Genomic DNA, 19,427 nt, shown 5'->3' with positions numbered 1-19,427 from the left:
TGGTTAGAAACATTACATTTTCAGGATGCCTGGGTGGCTCAGTCAGTTAAGCGTCTGACTCTTGATTTTGGCTCAGGTCATGATCTCAGGGTTGTGGGATTGAGCCCCACATGGGGCTCCACATTGAGTGTGAATCTGCTTGGGATTCTTGCTCTTCTCCCTCTCTTAAATAAATAAATAAAATCTTAAAAAAAAATAAACATTACATTTTCTCACAGAAACAATGAATGATAATGTTATGTATGTTTCCCCAAGCTAGTTCATGGAAGCCTAAATTCCTCTAATTGCAATTAAAATACATCTCTGTACTGAAAATAGTAGAAAAATAAATTATCCCTTTACATGAACAAAAGGCATGTGGCTGGAGGAGGGTGGTAACACAAATATGTGGCAGAATGTGCAGAACCCTCGCAGGCATGGATCCCTGGGGAATGTCCTTTCCAGTTCGGGGCTGGTGCTCCACTGAGCCTCCACCAAATGTACTACAATACTTTAAGAGTGACCGTCTTCATCCTCATAGCAGCCATTTGAGAAAGAAAACCATTTCGTGTGATAAATTATTAAAATAAAGGAAGAGACAAAGTAGGAAAGGAAGCTCACAGGTTTTCCTACTTACGTGCACTGACATCTCTCAGGACCTTTCTTTTTTTTTTTTTTTTTTTGAGATTTTATTTATTTATTTGTCAGAGAGAGAGCACAAGCAGGGGAAGCGGCAGGCAGAGGGGGGAGCAGGCTCCCCACTGAGCAGGGAGCCCAATGCAGGACTCGATCCCAGGACCCTGGGATCATGACCTGAGCTAAAGGCAAATGCTTGACCGACTAAGCCACCCAGACATCCCTCTCAGGACCTTTCTGCCAATCTGTGCCCAGGGATCTGGGCCCGAGCGTGGGACCTCCCCTTGCTCCAGCAGAGCTATCAGAACAGGAAACTACTGGGAATCAGAGTTGATTCTGGAACTCCTTCCAGCCCATCCTCTGTTTTTAGCAGGTGGAAAGGGAAGTGGAACACCCAGGAGGACACGGTTGGTAGGTCTTAGGATCCCAACTGTCTTACTCAGGAAGAAACTTAAGAAACTTACCTTATGAGGCCCTATCTGAGTATGTGCTAAATTAGGGTAGCAGTAGAGGACCAAGATCTCAAGAAAACAAGGATGAGGTAGGGACAAAGGGCTTAAGGAGGGCATCAGAAAACTTTTCATTTCCCATTTTGCCCAGAGCAGAGCTTCTACTAGGGAATTGGGGAACATCTGTTTTAATACTAAAGAAAACCTAGGACTCCTCCCAACCAGGAACCTCTGAGGCTGATGACTGGGGAACTCAGCTCACAGACTTATGAAAACTGAGCTGAGGAGAGACACCTGTGCCTATAAGAGGACAGGAAATAGGAAACTCCAAAGTACAAAGGTTGAGTCCTAGAGGAAAGAGAGGCCTTTCTTAGAGAATCTACGGTCCCATAAATCTCCAACATTGTATCTCAGGGCAGGGTCTTCTGAACAGGCATCAGGCTGGCCTGTTGCTTCTGGGTGAAGTACACAACCATGTCCTTGAAGGTCACTGGCTCCTGAAACAGAAGTTTCTTACTCAAGCCTTGAGCTAGGCGCAGAGGGGGAGGCATGAGCTGTCAAAAATTAGATGGCCAGGGGCACCTGGGTGGCTCAGTCATTAAGTGTCTGTCTTTGGCTCAGGTCATGATCCCAAGGTCCTAGAATCGAGCCCCGCATTGGGCTCCCTGCTCAGCGGGAAGCCTGCTTCTCCCTCTCCCACTCCCCCTGCTTGTGTTCCCTCTCTCGCTGTGTCTCTCTCTGTCAAATAAATAAAATCTTAAAAAAAAAATTAGATGGCCAGATGAAGATCATGATAGAAAAATAAATACTATGCCCTGAAAATCAATTAGAAATTAGGCATGATCTATAGTTTACACACACACACACACACTCCTTCACTGACGAACATAAAAGAGCTGAATAAATGACAAGAGAACATGTTCATGAATGAGAAGCATTCATTTTACAAGACTGTCACTTCTCAAATTAATCTATAAGTCAAGGCAATCCCAATGGAAATCATTTTTATTCTAAAGTCCTAAAGAATCTGGATTCTGAAATTTATATGAAAGAATAGATAAGACTAGCTAAGAATATTTTGAGAAAATAAAAAGAAAGGGAATTTGCTCGGCCCAGATAGCAATGCATCCTATAACAAGAGAGCAACCATTTCTTGGATAGGCTCCTGCAATAGTCTAACTAGACTCTTAAACCCCAACAGCCTTTCTATGCAGTAGCCTGAGTGATCTCATAAAATCTGCATGAAACACTCAAAAACCTTTCAATGGCCAGTCACTGCTCTTATGAAGAAATCCAAAGTCTTTCCCATGAGCTAAGGTCCTACAGATTGGACCCCTGCCTCTCTACAACTTCAGCCAATGCAATACACTCATTGGATTCTGTGTGGTCTGGCTACCCGGCTTCCCTTTCTCTTCTCCAAACAAATCTAATTCTCTCCTACCTCCTGGTTTTTGTGTTTGTTCTCTCACCAGCCTGGTTCTTCTGTTTCTATAGATCTCTGAGCAGACATCACCTGTTCAGTGAGACCTCTCTTTACAACTCTAGGTGGAGGAGGCCGTACCCAAGAAGTGGCCCACCTCTCTCCCCCTGTCCTTCTCCCTGTCTGCTCCTCTCTTTCTCTCATGTCATCTCTAACTACCCTGATAGCTCATTGCACTTATGAAATACTTGCCTTCTTTCTGTTGCTTAAAAACCCAAATATTTTAAGAGAGTTCACGCCTTAAGACCTTAGTGTTCCCTCTGCCTGGTTTGCTCCCTTGCATTATTCTGCTCAAATATCATTGCCCTTAATTCAATGCACTATTGTCACTTTCCATCCCCTTCCCCACCTTTCCATTTTAACAAGCATCACTCCCTGATAGTGTATTATACATCCACTGGTGTGTTGTCTGCTGTGTCCCTCTTTGGAATCTAGAGCTCCGTGAAAGCAGTTTTGGTGATCAGTGGCACAAAGTAGGAACTCCATAAATATTTGTTAAATGAATGAATCTATCAAAGTAAGAGCTCAAGACATTATGTAACTATTAGTAGTGTTCCCCTGATACTTCCAAAGCCTATTTCATGGCATGGCACACAGGGTGCCCAGTATATACCTGTTGAATGAACAGAGAAGTCCTAATCTTATGCTATTCGACATACACAACTTACAGAGTGAACATAATCCCCTAAAAGGCTTTTCCTGCCTCTTGGTAGACTTCATTTGTTGAAAATGATATGGATTTATAGTTCCCAGAAATTTTTACTGGCCAATGCTTCCACTTCACACATTTAAATGGATCTTCTGAATATCGTCCTCTCTATAATTAAAGATATTTTCCTGGATAGTCTCATCTCACCTCAAAACACTTTCCTCAAACAAATACACCCTCATGTGCATAGACACACATATACGCCTTCCATAGCTGCACAGCAAGGGGGAGCCATGCTAGGCCTGAGTCCTGTACTAACTTCTCTGAGATCTAATCTAAGAAAGGCTATCAGCATCACCTAAGACCACACTTTCTGGAGCATAGCTGCTGAGTCCCAGCTTCCCACATGGCTCCCTGATTTTGGAAAAGGAAGAGCCTCACACCTAAGATAGCAGAAAACCTCCAAGTGAGACTGCCCCTCTCTTGCAGCCCATAAGGGCATTACTGCCCCATTTCTTCCCACTATCCCTGGACTCCTGGACTTAGAACAATGACTATCCTACCACACCAGGGCAGCCTGGTCCCTACCCTCACCCACAGTTACATTTAGTCCTCCAGTTTATTTTTCCACCCACTTGCTGGCAAGGCACAAGCCTTTTCAAAATAAACCACTACACTCCATTGTCCAGAACTGAGTCTCAGCTGGAACAGAATCCTGTCTTCAGTGACTGCTTGGGTTGAAGGAGAAAACAGTTTTTACTGAATGTGCTCAGTGACCCTGACCATTGACAAAGATTCTGTCCTTGGCCAAACTCTAGCCAGGCTCTCCTGAGCCCTTTCTCTACTAAGCTTTAACCTTGGCCTGTAATGACCAACAAAACATTTAACAGTCTCTAACAGCTCAAAGCCACATCAAAGCCCCTCCTAGAGTGTTTGTTTGAGAAAATTCAGGGCTGCCAAAAGAATTTACTATTTGTTCCAGCCAAGACCTGAAGACCGGGCCTCTGTCTCCCAGTTTCTGGAGGAGGGTAGGAGCCAAACTTCCCTAAGCCCAGTCAGCAAACCCACATGGGTTTCACATGACTTCCCCTGACTGCATGGAGCTGCTGCTCACCCCGCTCTCTCCTCCTCCATTCTCCCTTTAAAAGGTCCAGTAACTTCTGTACCAAAGCTGTGTCCAGTTCACTCTGGACTCTTTTTCCTCCTGCAGTAAGTATTACTAATTAAAGCCTGTCCGGCTTCGTTCATCTTTGACACCATGACTAAGAGAGGCCGCCTCCCGACAGAAAGAGGTCGTAAGATGCCTGGACTGAAAAGGGCTACCGGACAAGATGCAGGTGGCGGGTTGGCCAAGGAAGGCTCAGAGCAGGAAAAAGATGCTCAAGTGCACCGCTGGGTGGCAGTGGGCGCAGACCCGCTCGGACCTCCGGGAAGCAGACGACGCCTGCCAACACCTCCAGCCTCAATAGGAAGGCGGGCCAGAGGCAGGTGCGCACGAGCACCACGGAACCCGCTCCGCGGGCCGGGGCGCGAGCGCAGGTAATGCGCCTCCTCCGCCAGGAACTTCCAAGTCAAGGCTGGCCAGACCTTGGCGGGGCCTCGCGGCCTCGCTTCAGACTAGCCACTCACTGGGACCCCGAGTGCCCGCAACCAGTTCCCCTCCCCGCGGAGCGCCCGGGGTCCACCAATCAGCGATGAGCCAGAAGCCCTGCGGGAACCCGCCTTCCCTTCTAGGAAGCCGGGAGGTCTCCCTCTCGGTGGTGCGCTGGTCCAGGACGCTCTGGAGCCCAGCCAAAGCCGCGCCCTCTTGCAGCAGGTGTCAGTGTTGCGGCTGTCTAGCGGCGATATCGAGTCTGGTTGCAACCCTGACTGCGCAGACCGCAGCAGCTGGCTACAGATGCGGCCGCAGCAGGGCCAGGAACGGCGCAAATGTTTGGGAGTCCCACGTGCAACTGGGATGGAAAAACCAAAGTTCTTGGCCTGCAGGGCGCGTCATACAGGGAAACAGCTGTTTGCATCTCTTAAGCCCGCACTATTCCTGGAACCCAGTCCCGGGGCTGGACTGGTAAAAAGGAACTAAAATGTGGAGTCTGTGCTCTAACCTCTGAGGTCTTAATAGAACCAGACTTGACATACTGAGTGCTAACCTGAAGACAAGGCCAGAAACTAGAATTGGCCCGATTTCACACTATAAACACTGAGGACAGCAAAGCACATTACACTTTAGACTGGACTGTAGGAGCAAGTCTGCCCACTGCATACCTGATCTCTATTACAGTAAAGGATACAGGGAGTGTACAGAATGAGATCTCTCTGACGGTGCTACTTAGAAATCTCAGCTTTGGGGGATGAGGGCTAGGGTAGGAGCAGTTGAGGGAGTTGGAGGGAGTACCTGCTGGAGGCCTATTCCTTTGGGAGGTATGGCGGTGGTAGCTACGTTAAAGGAGAAATCATGCAGCCACATTGTTTTTATGACCAGCCAACTTCCATGTTGGAGTGGTTGTGGAAAGATAAGTAAAATCAAAAACTATAACAAGAAATGAACCAGATGAGATAGATTACATATATATATGTATGTATGTGTGTTTATATATATATATATATATATATATATATATATATATATATATATATATATATATATAATGTGTGTGAAAGAGAAAATAATAACAAAGAAACCACAATTGTCACTTTGCTGTATTTCAACTGCTTTTCTTAACAGTGATTCAGGGTGAGGGATTTTTGCATTTGCAGTTTGAAAGCTCTGATCACAGCTGAGAAGGTAAATTTGGTTTCTGCCTTTTCTTCTCCTGAACTCTAGTATTGCACAAACCTTATCAAGGAAGAAAATACAGAAAAATCTCCAACATCCCACAAACCATTTAAATATCTCCCTATGCTGAGGGTGATGGAAATTTTATCTTGGTTAAACAACTATTCATTTGTCAAAATTCACCAAACTGTCTACTTTAAAAGGGTAAAGGCTATAAAGTATATCCCAATAGGCCTAACCAGAGCCAAAAACAAAATGTTTCTTTATGCCCTTCCTTGCAGACATAATTGTATGGTGTTATCAGAACAGCATACATATCTTTTCCTTAGGGCTTATTCCTGCTTAGCTATTTAAAGTACCTTTCCAGGACGCCTGGGTGGCTTAGTCATTAGGCATCTGCCTTTGGCTTGGGTCATGATCCCAGAGTCCTGGGATCGAGTCCCACATTGGGCTCCTTGCTCAGCAGGGAGCCTGCTTCTCCCTCTGTCTGCCACTCCCTCTGCTTGTGCTCTCTCTGGCAAACAAATAAATAAAATCTTTTAAAAACTTAAAAAAAAAATAAAGTATGTTTCTATGTTGCTACACTGTCCTGAAGCAGTGGTTGTGAGAAGGATCAGGGCCCATACCACTAGATGGAAAGTATGGCCAAACCAGTGACATCATAACATCTGGTAAGATTAGTGCCCATAAACAGGGGCACCTGGGCGGCTCAGTCAGTTGAGCGTCCGACTCTTGAACTCAGCTCAGGTCATGATCTCAGGGCTGTGAGATCAAGCCTCAAGTGGGGCTCTGTGCTCAGTGCAGAGTCGGCTTGTGATTCTTTCCCTCTCCTTCTGCCCCTCCTCCTGCTTTCGTGCCACATGCATGCATACACTAAATAAGTAAAAAAATAAAATCTTAAAAAAAAAAAGATTAGTGTTCATACACACTTCTTGGTGTTATCAAAGTAGTTCATTATAAAATTAACTTAAAAGCATCTGGACTCAAAAATTCAGATTTAATCACAGAGGACGTGGAGGAGGTGTCACAACACATCCCCATGAGTTATGAACTCTCCTGTGAGGCAGGAGCTACAGCAAGTCAGGGTCAGGTTTCTCTCCTTCCCTCAGAGGTTCGTCAGTGTGATGCCAACAAGTTCACTCCATGTATGACTGAGAAATGGCTACACCCAGGCACCAGCCCTCTACTGCATGGGCCCAAATCATTTTTCGTACCTACGTGTTTGAGTGGGCATTGAAATTCAACAAGGATGTGGACAGGAATATAAAAGGAACCCAAACAGAAAAGCCACATTCCCTTCCAATCAAGTTTAGAGACGTGATTTTACATTCTTGCTATCAATGCTGACTTATCACTTCATATTCTTTTTCCTGGTTATTTCCTTGGTCTACTGCTTAGTTACACATGATACTCATCATGGTCATTATCAAGGTACTAAGAAGTCCCAGGCTCTGATTCCACACAGTGAGCCTTGCTACTGCCCCACCAAAAGGCCCTCCTAATTCCTGAAAGCCATCACTGGATATTTTCTCTGCTTACCTCCTCCCATGGGCTTTGCATCTCCCCTATTTCTTGAATCACAACAGGCCATGTCATTGGAATGCCATCTCCCTAAGCCCCAGAATGTTCTGTAAACTCTACCAAATCTAGTAGAGAAGGCAGGTGCAGATTGATGGTACAGGCCCAAACTGGACACCATAAAGGACAACTCCTACCATTTTCTACCCAGGGGACTGAAAAGAGGAATCAAACATGATTCTTACGTGTAAAAACACAAATGGAGTTGGGAAAACAACAATGAGTACACAGACCCAGAAGAGAAACAACACAGGCATGGTCAGGAGCCCGGGGAAACTGACAACTTTAGGTGGGTGGGTGGTCGAGCACATAAGGGAGCTCATGGGGAGTGGGACAAAGGATTCAGGCTCCCAGGGGAAGTGAGATCCTGAAAGAAATGCACTATTTGAAGAGGGGAAGAACTGGCCATTTCAGATGAGGGGAGCAGCACAAAGAGAGGCAGGGAGGGAGGAAAGAGCGCGGGGTGTGGGGAAGATGGGGCCGCCCCTGGCACAGTGGGGGCAGAGCGCACATGCTGGGCAGGCAGAGCAGGGAGGCCAGAAGCGGAGCAGCGGGGCCCAACGGTGGCTGGCCCTGTCACTTGGGCTGCTTTCTTGCGAGCATGCAACTTCTGGTGCTGAATGAAACTTGCGCTCCACTTGAAGGCTTTCCCACACATCTTACACTCATAAGGCCTCTCCCCAGTGTGGAGCCGCTGATGCTGGACCAGGGTGACCTTCTGATTGAATGCCTTCCCGCACTCCTGGCAGCCATAGGGCTTCTCCCCAGTGTGGATTCGCTGGTGTACTGTAAAGCGGGAGCTACAGCTGAACGTTTTCCAGCACTCTTTGCATTTGTAGAGCTTCTCCCCAGTGTGGAGCCTCTGGTGCTGGAGAAACACGGAGCTCCGGCGGAAGGCCTTCCCACACTCCTTACACTCATAGGGCTTCTCCCCGGTGTGGATGCGCTGGTGCTGAATGAGGACTGAATTTGAACTGAAACTTTTCCCGCACACCTGACACTCGTAGGGCTTCTCCCCGGTGTGGATGCGCTCATGGACGATGCGGTCATAGCTACACCTGAAAGCCTTCCCACAGTCCTTACACTGAAAGGGTTTCTCCCCAGTGTGGATTCGCTGATGCCGGATGAGTTTTGAGTTGTAGCTGAAGGTTTTCCCACAGTCCTGACATCCGAAGGGCTTCTCTCCACCGTGGAGCTTCTGGTGCTGAAGGAGGTGGGAATTTTGACCGAAGGCTTGTCCACACTCCTGACACGAGTAAGGCTTCTCCCCAGTGTGGGTTTTCTGGTGCCGGGAGAGTTTTGAGTTATATCTGAAGGCTTTCCCACACTCTCTGCACTTGTAGGGCTTGTCATCAGCGTGAATCCTCTGATGCTGCAGAAGGTCTGAATGTTGGCTGAAATATCGGCCACACTCACCACATTTATAAAACGCCTGTCCTCCCGGGAGACCCTGCTTTGTCAGCAAGTGGGTGCTGACACGGGTGCCCCCTTCTAGCTTCCTGCCGGCCTCCTCTCTTCTGATGATTGGGGATCTGCAGTCCTGCATCAGCAAGTCTGTGAAACCTCCTTGGTTTGTTTTCTCCCCCACGTCACATGGCTGGGGCCTCCCTAAGTTGTCCTTAAGGTGAGGGTGCCCGGCAGCTTCTGTGAGCAGGCCCTCCGCCATCAGTCTGTGGGCTGCTAATTCTTTAGAAATGTTCGGTCTTGGGCTTTGCGCCTCACTCTCGGTCTTGTTTTTACCACCTAGCATGATAAAAAGAAAACAGAGGAGGCACTGAAGCTAGAAAGGTAGAGTTTACTTTAAAAAAAAAAAAAAAAAGAAAGAAAAGAAAAAGAAAAGAAAGTGATGCATTTTGATGCATTTATGACAGATTTTATACTATTTTGGTCTATTTAAGTCTAGTGTAGTCCAGACTAATTTTTTTTTTAACTGAGTCTTCTCTATTAGAAGAACTAGGTTTTTTACAACCACGTAATTTTTCAAATTTTATTTATGTATTTATTTTTCTCAAGTAATCTCTACACCCAATGTGGGGCTTGAGCTCATGACCCTGAAATCAAGAGTCGCATGCTCTACCCACCAAGCCTGCCAGGCACGCCAAACTAATTTTCAAATGCTGAGCACAACTCATTGATGAGCTGTTACCCAGAGTTTAAAAGATACGGTTTGATATTCTCAAGGGCAGTAGTCCTCAAAGTGTGGCCCCTGGACCACCATCACCTGGGAATCTGTTGGGAATGCAAATTCCCGGGCCCTGCCCCAGTCCTGTTGAATTAGAACCTCTGGAGGTGGTATCCAGCAAGTCCATGTTCTAACAAGCCCCTCGTGAGATTCTGATGCTCACTGGAATTGGAAACCACTGATCTAGAAGCTAAAAAGGCAGGTGGAGGCTGTTCTTGTACTTGTTTCAAGCTGCAATGCCATAAGGCAGCCCCTCGACACCTGTGGCTCCTTAAATTTTTTTTATTTTTATTTTTTTGGCTGTTTAAAGATTTTATTTATTTATTTGAAAGAGAGAGAGAGTGTGAGCAAGAGCATGAATGGAGAAAGGTGCAGAGGGAGAAGTGGATTCCCTGCTGAGCAGGGAGCCCAATATGGGGCTCAATCCCAGGACCCTGAGATCATGACCCGAGCCAAAGGCAGACACTTAACCAACTGAGATATGGCTACTAAATTTAATTAAAGTGGAACATAATTTAAAATTCAGTTCCTGGGCGCCTGGGTGGCTTAGTCATTAAGTGTCTGCCTTTGGCTCAGGTCATGATGCGGGGTCCTGGGATTGAGTCCCACATCGGGTTCCCTGCTTGGCGGGGAAGCCTGCTTCTTCCTCTCCCTCTGCCTGCTGCTCCCCCTGCTGTCTTCTCTCTGCATGTCAAATAAACAAATAAAATCTTTAAAAAATAATAATAAAATTCAGTTCCTTGTTTGCAATAGCCACAGTTCAAGTGCTGATGAGGACAATGGCTATCATATTGGGCAGCACAGATATGGAACATTCCAGTCACTAGACAGTGTCCTATTGGACAGCACTGGCTTAACACCATGGGCAGACTAAACAGACAATGCACAGATGTGACAAAGGGAAACACTGACCACTGCAGGTGGTCGGGGAAAGATTTCTCAACAAGATGATGGGAGTGGGACGCCTGGGTGGCTCAGTAGGTTAAGTGTCTGCCTTCGGCTCAGGTCATGACCTCAGGGTCCTGGGATCGAGCCCTGTGTTGGGCTCCCTACTCAGTGGGGTGTCTGCTTCTCCCTCTGCCCCTCTCTCTCTTGCTCTCTCTCAAATAAATAAATAAAATATTTTTTTAAAAGATTTTATTTATTTATTCGACAGAGATAGAGACAGCCAGCGAGAGAGGGAACACAAGCAGGGGGAGTGGGAGAGGAAGAAGCAGGCTCATAGCGGAGAAGCCCGATGTGGGGCTCGATCCCATAACGCTGGGATCACGCCCTGAGCCGAAGGCAGACGCTTAACCGCTGTGCCACCCAGGCGCCCCATTAAATAAAATCTTTAAAAAAAAAATGATGGGAAGTGCTGAGTCAACCCAAAGGCACTGAGAAGACAGAAGTGGGGCTGAATTAGGAAGGAGCGTTTGGTTTACAAGACTCTGAACAACATAAGGGATGGAGAGAGCATGAGCACAGGGCCACCTGAATGAGAAGGGTAAACCCCCAATCTCTGAATGGTTCTCATTCACCTCAATTCTGTACCTTTCAGAAAAGGAAACCATTCGTTCCCAACAAATAAACAGGCTTTCTTTCAAGAGCTAATTTATAGTGTTAAGGAATTCATAAAAATTCCCTTCCCATGTACAGTTTCATACACACACATACATAAATTGTTCTCATAACAGGTTCTGGGGCACTGCGTGGCTTAGTCGGTTGAGCGTCAACTCTTGGTTTTGGCTCCAGTCATGATCTTAGGGTTGTGGGATCGAGCCCCACATCAGGCTCCGTGCTCAGTGCAGAGTCTGCTTAAGACTCTCTCCCCCTCTCCCTCTGCCCCTCCCCCTTTCTCTCTCTCTCTCTGGAATAATAAATAAATCTTTAGAAAAAAGAAGTTCTTACTACAGTGTGTTTATGTTTCTAAATTGACCCAAAAAAGCCTATTTTCACTATGGGTTTTTGAAATCCTCTAGCTTTACAAAGAAAAATAACAGAAAACGAAATTTTCAGATGGGTCTCTTCCAGTACGGGGCTGAAACTCTAGCGAGGGGCACTTTTCTGAAAGAGAGTGACCATCTTCATCCTCGCAAGAACTTGTATGACAGAAGCAAAACTTTTTTCATGTTGAATCATTAAAAGACAGGAGGATGCCAAGCCAGAGGAAAGTGGTAGGTTCTCCTGCTTACCTGTGTGGACCCCTCCCAGGGCCTCTCCCTCAATGGCTATCCAGGGATCCAGGCCCCAGCGTGCTTCCCCTCGCTCCAGCTGGAGTATCAGATCTGGTTTGGGGAATGGAAATGCTGCTGAGGAGAAAGAAAAGGAACAGGAAGCTGAGGAGAGTCCCTGCTGACCCCCTCAGTCCACCCTCTGCTTTGCCAGGTGAACAAGTCAACATCCCAGGACACTAAGTGAGCTCAGTGTGGAGAGAATCTGGGGGTCTCAGGAGGGCTCAAATTGTTTTGTTCAAGAGGAAGCTTACTGGGGCTCTATCAGAGAAGACAGAAAGCTCCTACTGTCATTAGAGGAATGTACAGGGGGTCCTAGGAGACTCTCACACAGGGGAGATGGGGCCCAGGACTCCAGGGAACTGGAAGAGTAGAGGATCAAAGGTGGGGCCACCAGAAACCCTCTCAGCTCTCAGCCCAGAGCAAAAACCCCTCTGAGGAGAGTCCAGGAAACAGGGAAGAGGCAAGTCCTGCTGAAAACCAAAGTGAGCCTAGATCTTTCTCCATTAGCTCTTCCATAATGGGGGATTAGGGAGCTCAGCTCATGGCACATCAGTCCTGGGGATATGAGAGACCCCAGATCCACCAAGGAGGAAGCAAAGGGCCCTTCAGACAGAGCTGGTTCAGGGACAAGGAATGACTTACCCAAGGAAGTTATGTTTGCATAATTCTCCAGCATCACCTCCCGGTACAGGGCTCTCTGTGTGGGATCCAGGCTGGCCCACTGGTTCTGGGTGAAGTACACGGCCACATCCTCAAAGGTCACTGGCTCCTGAAAAAAGAAGTTCCTGCTCAAGTCCTGTGTGAGGAAGAGGAGGGGCCTGAACTCCAGGGATGTCCTGCCTCTACTGGAGTCCATGGCTCTGAGCCCCATGGGAGGCTTGTACTGGCAAGGAGAGCCACAACCGTACCCCAGTCGGGGACAGCTGTCAGCACATTTTCAATGTGCACACCTTTGGGGCACCTCTGCCTGATGGCCACATCAACCCCCTATCTGGTTCCATGAGCTGGGTCGATCTTTCTGGTATGTTTTCTAAGATGACCATAGCAGGTATCTTTTTTTTTTTTTTAAAGATTTTATTTATTTATTCGACAGAGATAGAGACAGCCCGCGAGAGAGGGAACACAAGCAGGGGGAGTGGGAGAGGAAGAAGCAGGCTCATAGCGGAGGAGCCTGATGTGGGGCTCGATCCCATAACGCCGGGATCACGCCCTGAGCTGAAGGCAGACGCTTAACCGCTGTGCCACCCAGGCGCCCCAGGTATCTGTCTTTTACCCTGACTCCATCCACTCGGTTTCTCTCTGGTCTTCCCCCTCCATGTGTTTTCGACAGAGGAACAATTCCATGGGCACAGAGTTCCTTTCACTCTGGCTGGTTCTCCCTCTTTCTGCCATCTTGCCTTATCAGAGAGTTGGCTGTTCTTTGAAGGCAATGTGCAGTGTCGCCCCCTCTCCTAACACCCGACTCCAGGGACAGGATGGCAGTCTCCATCCTTGAGCAGGCACCTGCCCCCAGATCACCTAAGCTCCGTCCGACGTGCCGACGCTGCCCTCTGCACCAGGTGTGTCTCCCTGCCTCCCAATGGGGCCATTTCCACCTTCTCAGGGGAGAAGGAAACCATCCCTTGTCCTGTTTAAACTACTTTTACATCAATTCGTTCAATCATCAGAACACACGCGTGAGGTAAGAATTCTCTATTATGATGGGAATCGATGAAATCAAGCACTTTGAAATAGACAAATGGGAGTCCTCTTTATCTGAGTATCTATCGCAAGGTTGTGTAAGGAAGCAAACATTTCGATATGAACTGACCGCTTATACAAGTGAGTGGCACTGTACCGTCTCTCCTTGACTTACAGTGATCTCTACCCCAGTCTGTCATGTCAACAACCTCTCTGTGCCTAGTGTCTGCCAGGGTGAAGAAACACAACTACAGACGTACTACAGGATGGCAGCCATCATGGTAAAGATTGGTTCAGACAAGAATCATCCATGGATGCTACATTGAGGAGGAAATTTTGACAAGGAGCAGGATACTTGCATGATCGTAAGTGTCTCCCCATAGATTTCTGATGAGTTGCAAGGGACAGATAGTAACTATACACTGAAGAAATCAGGTATCACTTTGACCAGGAAGTTTAAATGTGGCTCGTGAGACTGAGGAACTGAATTTCTCATTTTTAACTTAATTCTGAACAGGCACATATAGCTAGTGGCTGCCTTACCAGACACTGCCCCCTGGATGTTAACCAACCTTCTGTCTTTACTTCCTTCACAGCCAACAGCTGGGAACATGGACCTGACCTTCCTTCCTCATATCATGGCTTTTACCCCTCCACACCTCTGAGACAGCCCTGTAATTATCAGTGCATTCCTTGTTTTCTACAACATTCAGCTTCTCAACATTCTGTTCCATCTCTGATCACTCTGCTTCTATCCTCTGCTAGCATTCACTCCTTCTCCATGACGAAGCGGGGCTTTTGATTCCCCTATACGGGAAGTGGGTTCAGAGGCAGCACAGCACAGGGGCGAACAGCACGGGCTTCAGAACAGTGCTTCTCCACGGGGAAATGGCCAGCAGGAGACACAGGGCACTCACTGTCTGGAACTCTTTTTTCTTTTTTAAGATTTATTTATTTACTTGAGAAAAAGAGCTCACGTACAGGTGGGGGCGGGGGCAGAGGGAAAGGGAGAAGCTGACTCCTCACTGAGTGCAGAGCCCAATGTGCGATCCCAGGACCCCAAAATCATGACCTGAGCATCCAAAGGCAGACACTTAACTGACTGAGCCACCCAGGCGTTCCTGGACACGTTTTTAGTTGTCACAACCATGGGGTGTGGGGGTGCTACTGGCATCTAGGGGGTAGAGGCCAGGAATGCTGTTAATCATCGTACGATACATAGGACAGCCCCCCCCCCAACAATTATCTGGTTCAAAATGTCAATAGTGCTGAGATTGACAAACTCAGCTCTAGGGCCAGACCCCTTAGGTTCAAATTCCATCTCTGATAACCATCAGCTGTGTGACCTTGGATGAGATATTCGGGGCCTCAGTTTCCCCACTTGGAAAACTGGGATAATAGGAGTATGTATCTTATAAGGTTCTTGTAAGGGTGGAATGAGTTAATACATGTAAAGAACTAAAATATCGCCTGGCACATGTTGTTATATACATCTCAGCACTTACAAGTACAGATGAGATTAGGGGAACATTTCTCACAGAGATTGTAGATAAGACTGACTGTTGTCTAGGGATGCCTGAGTGGCTCAATCGGTTAAGCGGCCGACTCTAGATTTTGGCTCAGGTCATGATCCCAGGATGTGGGGATCGAGCCCCACGTCAGGCTTTGCGATCAGTGGGAAGTCTGCTTGAGTATTCTCTCTCTCCCTCTCCCTCTGTGCCCCCCCCGCCCCCACTCATACGCTCTCTCTCCCTCACTCTCTCACTCAAATAAATCTTAAAAAAAAAAAAAAAAAGAAGACTGACAGTTGTCTAAACATATATATATGTGTGTATTTTTTCCCTCCCTTTCTTTTTTAATAATAGAATCCTAATTTTACTTGCCACTGTTCCCAGCTCTGGCAACTAAGTGAGGCCAATGAAACACAAGTACAAAAACCGTTGGGGACTCTCTGGAAAGGTTCGTGAAAGAGTGCAAACTGATGAGAGGTTCGCCTTTTTTGTCATCCCTCTTCCATCTGGAATGCACGCACGAGAGCTAGAGATCAAGCAGCCACCTTGGACCATGAAGGGGCCTTGAGCGTGAGAGCCAGTGCTAGGATGGTGAAGCAGAAAAAGAGAAAGAGCCTGGTGTGTGGTAACACTGCACTGCCACAATGTCCCTGGACTGCCTCTCCCCGACTTCTCTTGTATGGGAGAGGAGCCTCTATCTCGTTTAAACCACTGTCACTTGGGGTTTCCTTACTGGAAGCCCATCCTGAGTGACTAGTATACCCCATGTAAAGCACCAGGAGAGAACAGACTGCCCCCACAGATGTTTAAACACTTCCTGACTTGGAACTAATATTGGCTTAAGTGCTGAAACAGAAGTAGACAGTCCGATGTCTACATACATATTATTCTTAAGTCTTAGATAGGGTTTCCTATTTATATGACACATCCATTACATGAGACACCAGCTTTCTCATTCCCTGATCTAGGATGCTGGAGAAAAATTCAATGCAAGCATCCTCTAGTGCAAGGAAAATTCTGGAAGGACAACTGCTTCCAGTGCTGCATGAATTTGTGCCAACAAAGGATACAGGCTTTCATCGAAGTTAAGCTGTAATCTTTGTAGTGGGCTGGAGGCACTGGCATCAGCAACAAACTCAGCATTTCAAGAATCCACCTTCCTCAACAATCCACACCCTCCAAAGGCTCCCCAGTGGTGGCTTCACTGTACCCCAACTTTGCGATCTGCAGGGCAAACTCCTCCAGTGAGAGTGACTGTTTAAATGCAGGAGGTGGGGGCACCTGGGTGGCACAGCGGTTGGGCGTCTGCCTTCGGCTCAGGGCGTGATCCCGGCGTTACGGGATCGAGCCCCACATCAGGCTCCTCCACTATGAGCCTGCTTCTTCCTCTCCCACTCCCCCTGCTTGTGTTCCCTCTCTCGCTGGCTATCTCTATCTCTGTCGAATAAATAAATAAAATCTTAAAATAAATAAATAAATAAATAAATAAATAAATAAATAAATAAATAAATAAATAAATAAATGCAGGAGGTGGCCTTCCTCTGTATGGTGTGATGCAGACTAGCACTCCCCAAATTTTAACTTGCCCATTTGTTCCCCAGATGTTGTGCAAATGTAGATTATGATTCTGGAGATCTAGGGTGGGGCCTGAGACTCTGCCTTTCCAGCAAGCCCCTTGGTGATGCCAAAGCTCACCTGTGAACCGTACTTTCATGGTCCACAGTCCTCAGGGACGTAGATTCTCACTTTTTAGGAGAGTTTCTTAACTGGTGCCTCCCTCTTTCCCAACCAACCTGATCCTCCCAAGTTTCCCTACTCAGCCTCATCACCTCCCCTAACATACTCCTCTGCCGTGTACTCAACTGAGGGATGCAAAGCTAAGCATGGGACTGGCCAGGTCTGGCTACTATTCCTGTAGTGATCGTTCATACCTGTTCTGAATGTGGAAAGCTGGAAGAAAGCTCAGCTCACCTGGGACCACACTGTCTGGAGCATGGCTGACGACCCCTGCTTCATGCACTGCCCTCTCTGTTTGGAAAAGCAGGAACCTGTGGAGCTAAGAGAGAGAATCACAATGAGGCTGACCCTGCCTGGTTCCCCTCCTCTTTCCCCTCAGTCTCCGTGCCTGTCTCATTGGAAACAATATTCTTAGGACACTTCTGGATGTTCTCAGTGCATCTTCTCCAGTGGTTCATGCAGTGCAGCATCTGCTTCCTTTGTAAATTCTACAAATCTGCCTCGTGAGGCTGAAAATTCCTCGAAAGAATGTGTGTGAAGCAGAGTCAAGAACTGCAGTGGATTCGTGGTTTTCAAGAAAATCCCTGGCCCGCTATGAATGAATGACTAAGTAATTCGTACTGAAGGGTTCTAGCAAAGGTGGCAAAGACCAAAACAAGCATTTAGAGAAAAGGTAGGATAACGGGACCCGAGACAAAATGCAAGTGGTGATCTGGCCCCAGGGGAAAGGGGAAGACGCTCAACGTCCCAGGGGGCGATGCTGACCGGAGACCCGACGGGAATCTGCACACTCCACCCCGGCAAGCGAGCGACGCCACGCGTCCCCGGCCCCCACCCTGAGTACCGCGAGCCGGGGGACGTCAGGCCACCTCTTCGGGGCAGGAGGGTTGATGGCGCGTCTGCGGGCCCCGACAGCCGAGCTCCGGGACTGGGCGGGCCGGGCTACCACACGGAGGCGGACCGCCGAACGCCCCGCCGCTCCCGCGGGTCGCAGCCGAGGCGGAAGCGCGAGCGGAGGCGCGCCCACCCGCGCCGCTCTAGGAAGCCCGGAGGCTGGCCTTCTCCATGGTCCCGAGCCAGACCCGCCACCTGCGCCCCGGCGTCCGCTCTCCTCCCACCCTGTCCCCACCGCGCCGCGCCCCAGCGAGTGAGCACCTCCGCGGGGACACCGAGTCCGCGCCACACTCCGCGCGGGTCTGCGTGCGGGCTGTAGCGCTTGCCAGCAGTAACTTAACCTCCTCATGAATTCCCGGCCCCGGTCTCTGTCCAACGGCTCCTGGACTGTGCCCTGAGATCGCCAAGGCCCAGGACTGACTGTCCCCGTTCTGATCCCGGCTCCACCACCTATTCACTGTGTGGCCTGTGCCAGTTACTGAAACTCTGTGCTTCAGTTTCTCCATTGGGAACGGTAGTAGTTTCGAACTCATCAACTCAGTGCAGTAATTGAGTGAGTCAACTCGTGCAAAGCACTTGTAACAACTTCTGGTTCTGCATCATGAATAAATCAGAGTAAGATCTAGCTCTCTTGTTGCGGACATTATTGTTATTCCTGTGTGTTGTTGCCACTTTCCTATAACACACTCCCATATCTCTTTCTCCAGGCATGGCAGCAGTGTTTCCTATTGGCCAGGCATTTTGCAGAATCCTTTGAGCTAGAGTCCTATCAATCTGCCTACTATTTCTTTCTACTTGGCTAATCCACAAGCTCCTAAAACTCGAAATGTTCCAGACTGATCTTGTCATCCTTCCCTCACCCTCCTGTTTCACCTTCCAGGGTTGCCCTGTCCCTTTCCCCCAGCAAACTGCACTGTAACCCAACTAAGTGAGTTCATTCCTTGGTGAGTTACAGGTAGAGACTACAGCAGGGGGAGTTGTCCAACAAAGGAAAGTTTATTTGCAGCAAATAAGGAGATCATGGGGAATAACTTCCAAAGCTGCGACTTCCACAGTGGGGGTGAGTGGGTTCTTTTTATTTCAGGTTAGGATGAATATTCAGAAAGGGGAGTTTTGTCATCACATGTAAAGGTGGGCATAAGGTTGCACAGGTGCACCTAGAAAACATGCATATACATGCATTCTGCGTCACGCTAATGAAGCTTGTGCTCCTCTGGGGTGAGATTTTAACATTATAATGAGGCAGAACATTCCGGTCCTCTGCGCAGGTGTGAGCCAGTGGTTCAAGCTCAAACTGTTTTAGGCCAGCTGGAGCTCTTCCTGTTGTTTGCCTCTAAAAGATAAGGTTAACATTCCTGTGAAGAAAGGCGGTCAGTGGGGGTCTCGTTCGGGACATTTTACCTCATTAATTCTATGGAGCATGGTTTCAGCACCACTCTTCAGCCAGCCAAGCAAATCATTCCTGTGGGAGTCCTAAATGACCCTTTCCTCTGCATCTTCTCTTACCTGGATTGCTGTACCAGGCTCCTAACTGTTCTGGTCTCCAGTCTGGCCCCCTCTGCTCCCTTCTTCCCACAGGACAGCCAGGGTGATCTAAGATATGCATCTGGTCATGACATCTGGTTCTGCTTTTAAAAACCCTTCAAAACCATTGCAACGTGAT

The 19,427-nt window shown here is 47.9% G+C and overlaps 1 protein-coding gene across 2 annotated transcripts; it reads right to left on the bottom strand.

Moving 5' to 3' along the window:
* Positions 1 to 6,944: 6,944 nt before the first annotated feature.
* Positions 6,945 to 17,855, bottom strand: ZNF619 (zinc finger protein 619). Of its 2 annotated transcripts, none has more exons than XM_045798174.2 (5): positions 17,715 to 17,855; positions 17,105 to 17,189; positions 12,585 to 12,711; positions 11,901 to 12,017; positions 6,945 to 9,287 (listed from the first exon to the last, which is right to left on the bottom strand). In XM_045798174.2, exons 2-5 carry the CDS (start codon positions 17,147 to 17,149, stop codon positions 7,864 to 7,866), a joined length of 1,713 nt encoding a protein of 570 aa, XP_045654130.2. In that variant the 5' UTR covers positions 17,150 to 17,189; positions 17,715 to 17,855; the 3' UTR covers positions 6,945 to 7,863. The 2 variants fall into 2 exon arrangements, with proteins under 2 accessions (XP_045654130.2, XP_045654133.2); XM_045798177.2 differs by having other exon boundaries at positions 11,901 to 12,014.
* Positions 17,856 to 19,427: the final 1,572 nt, after the last annotated feature.

This window comes from Ursus americanus, chromosome 20 (assembly GCF_024610735.1).
Source record: "Ursus americanus isolate L20-20 chromosome 20, mUrsAme1.1.p, whole genome shotgun sequence".
Classification (NCBI taxonomy): Eukaryota; Metazoa; Chordata; class Mammalia; order Carnivora; family Ursidae; genus Ursus; species Ursus americanus.
Note: the sequence above shows the minus strand (reverse complement) of the source record. Positions and strands in the feature narration are given on the sequence as shown.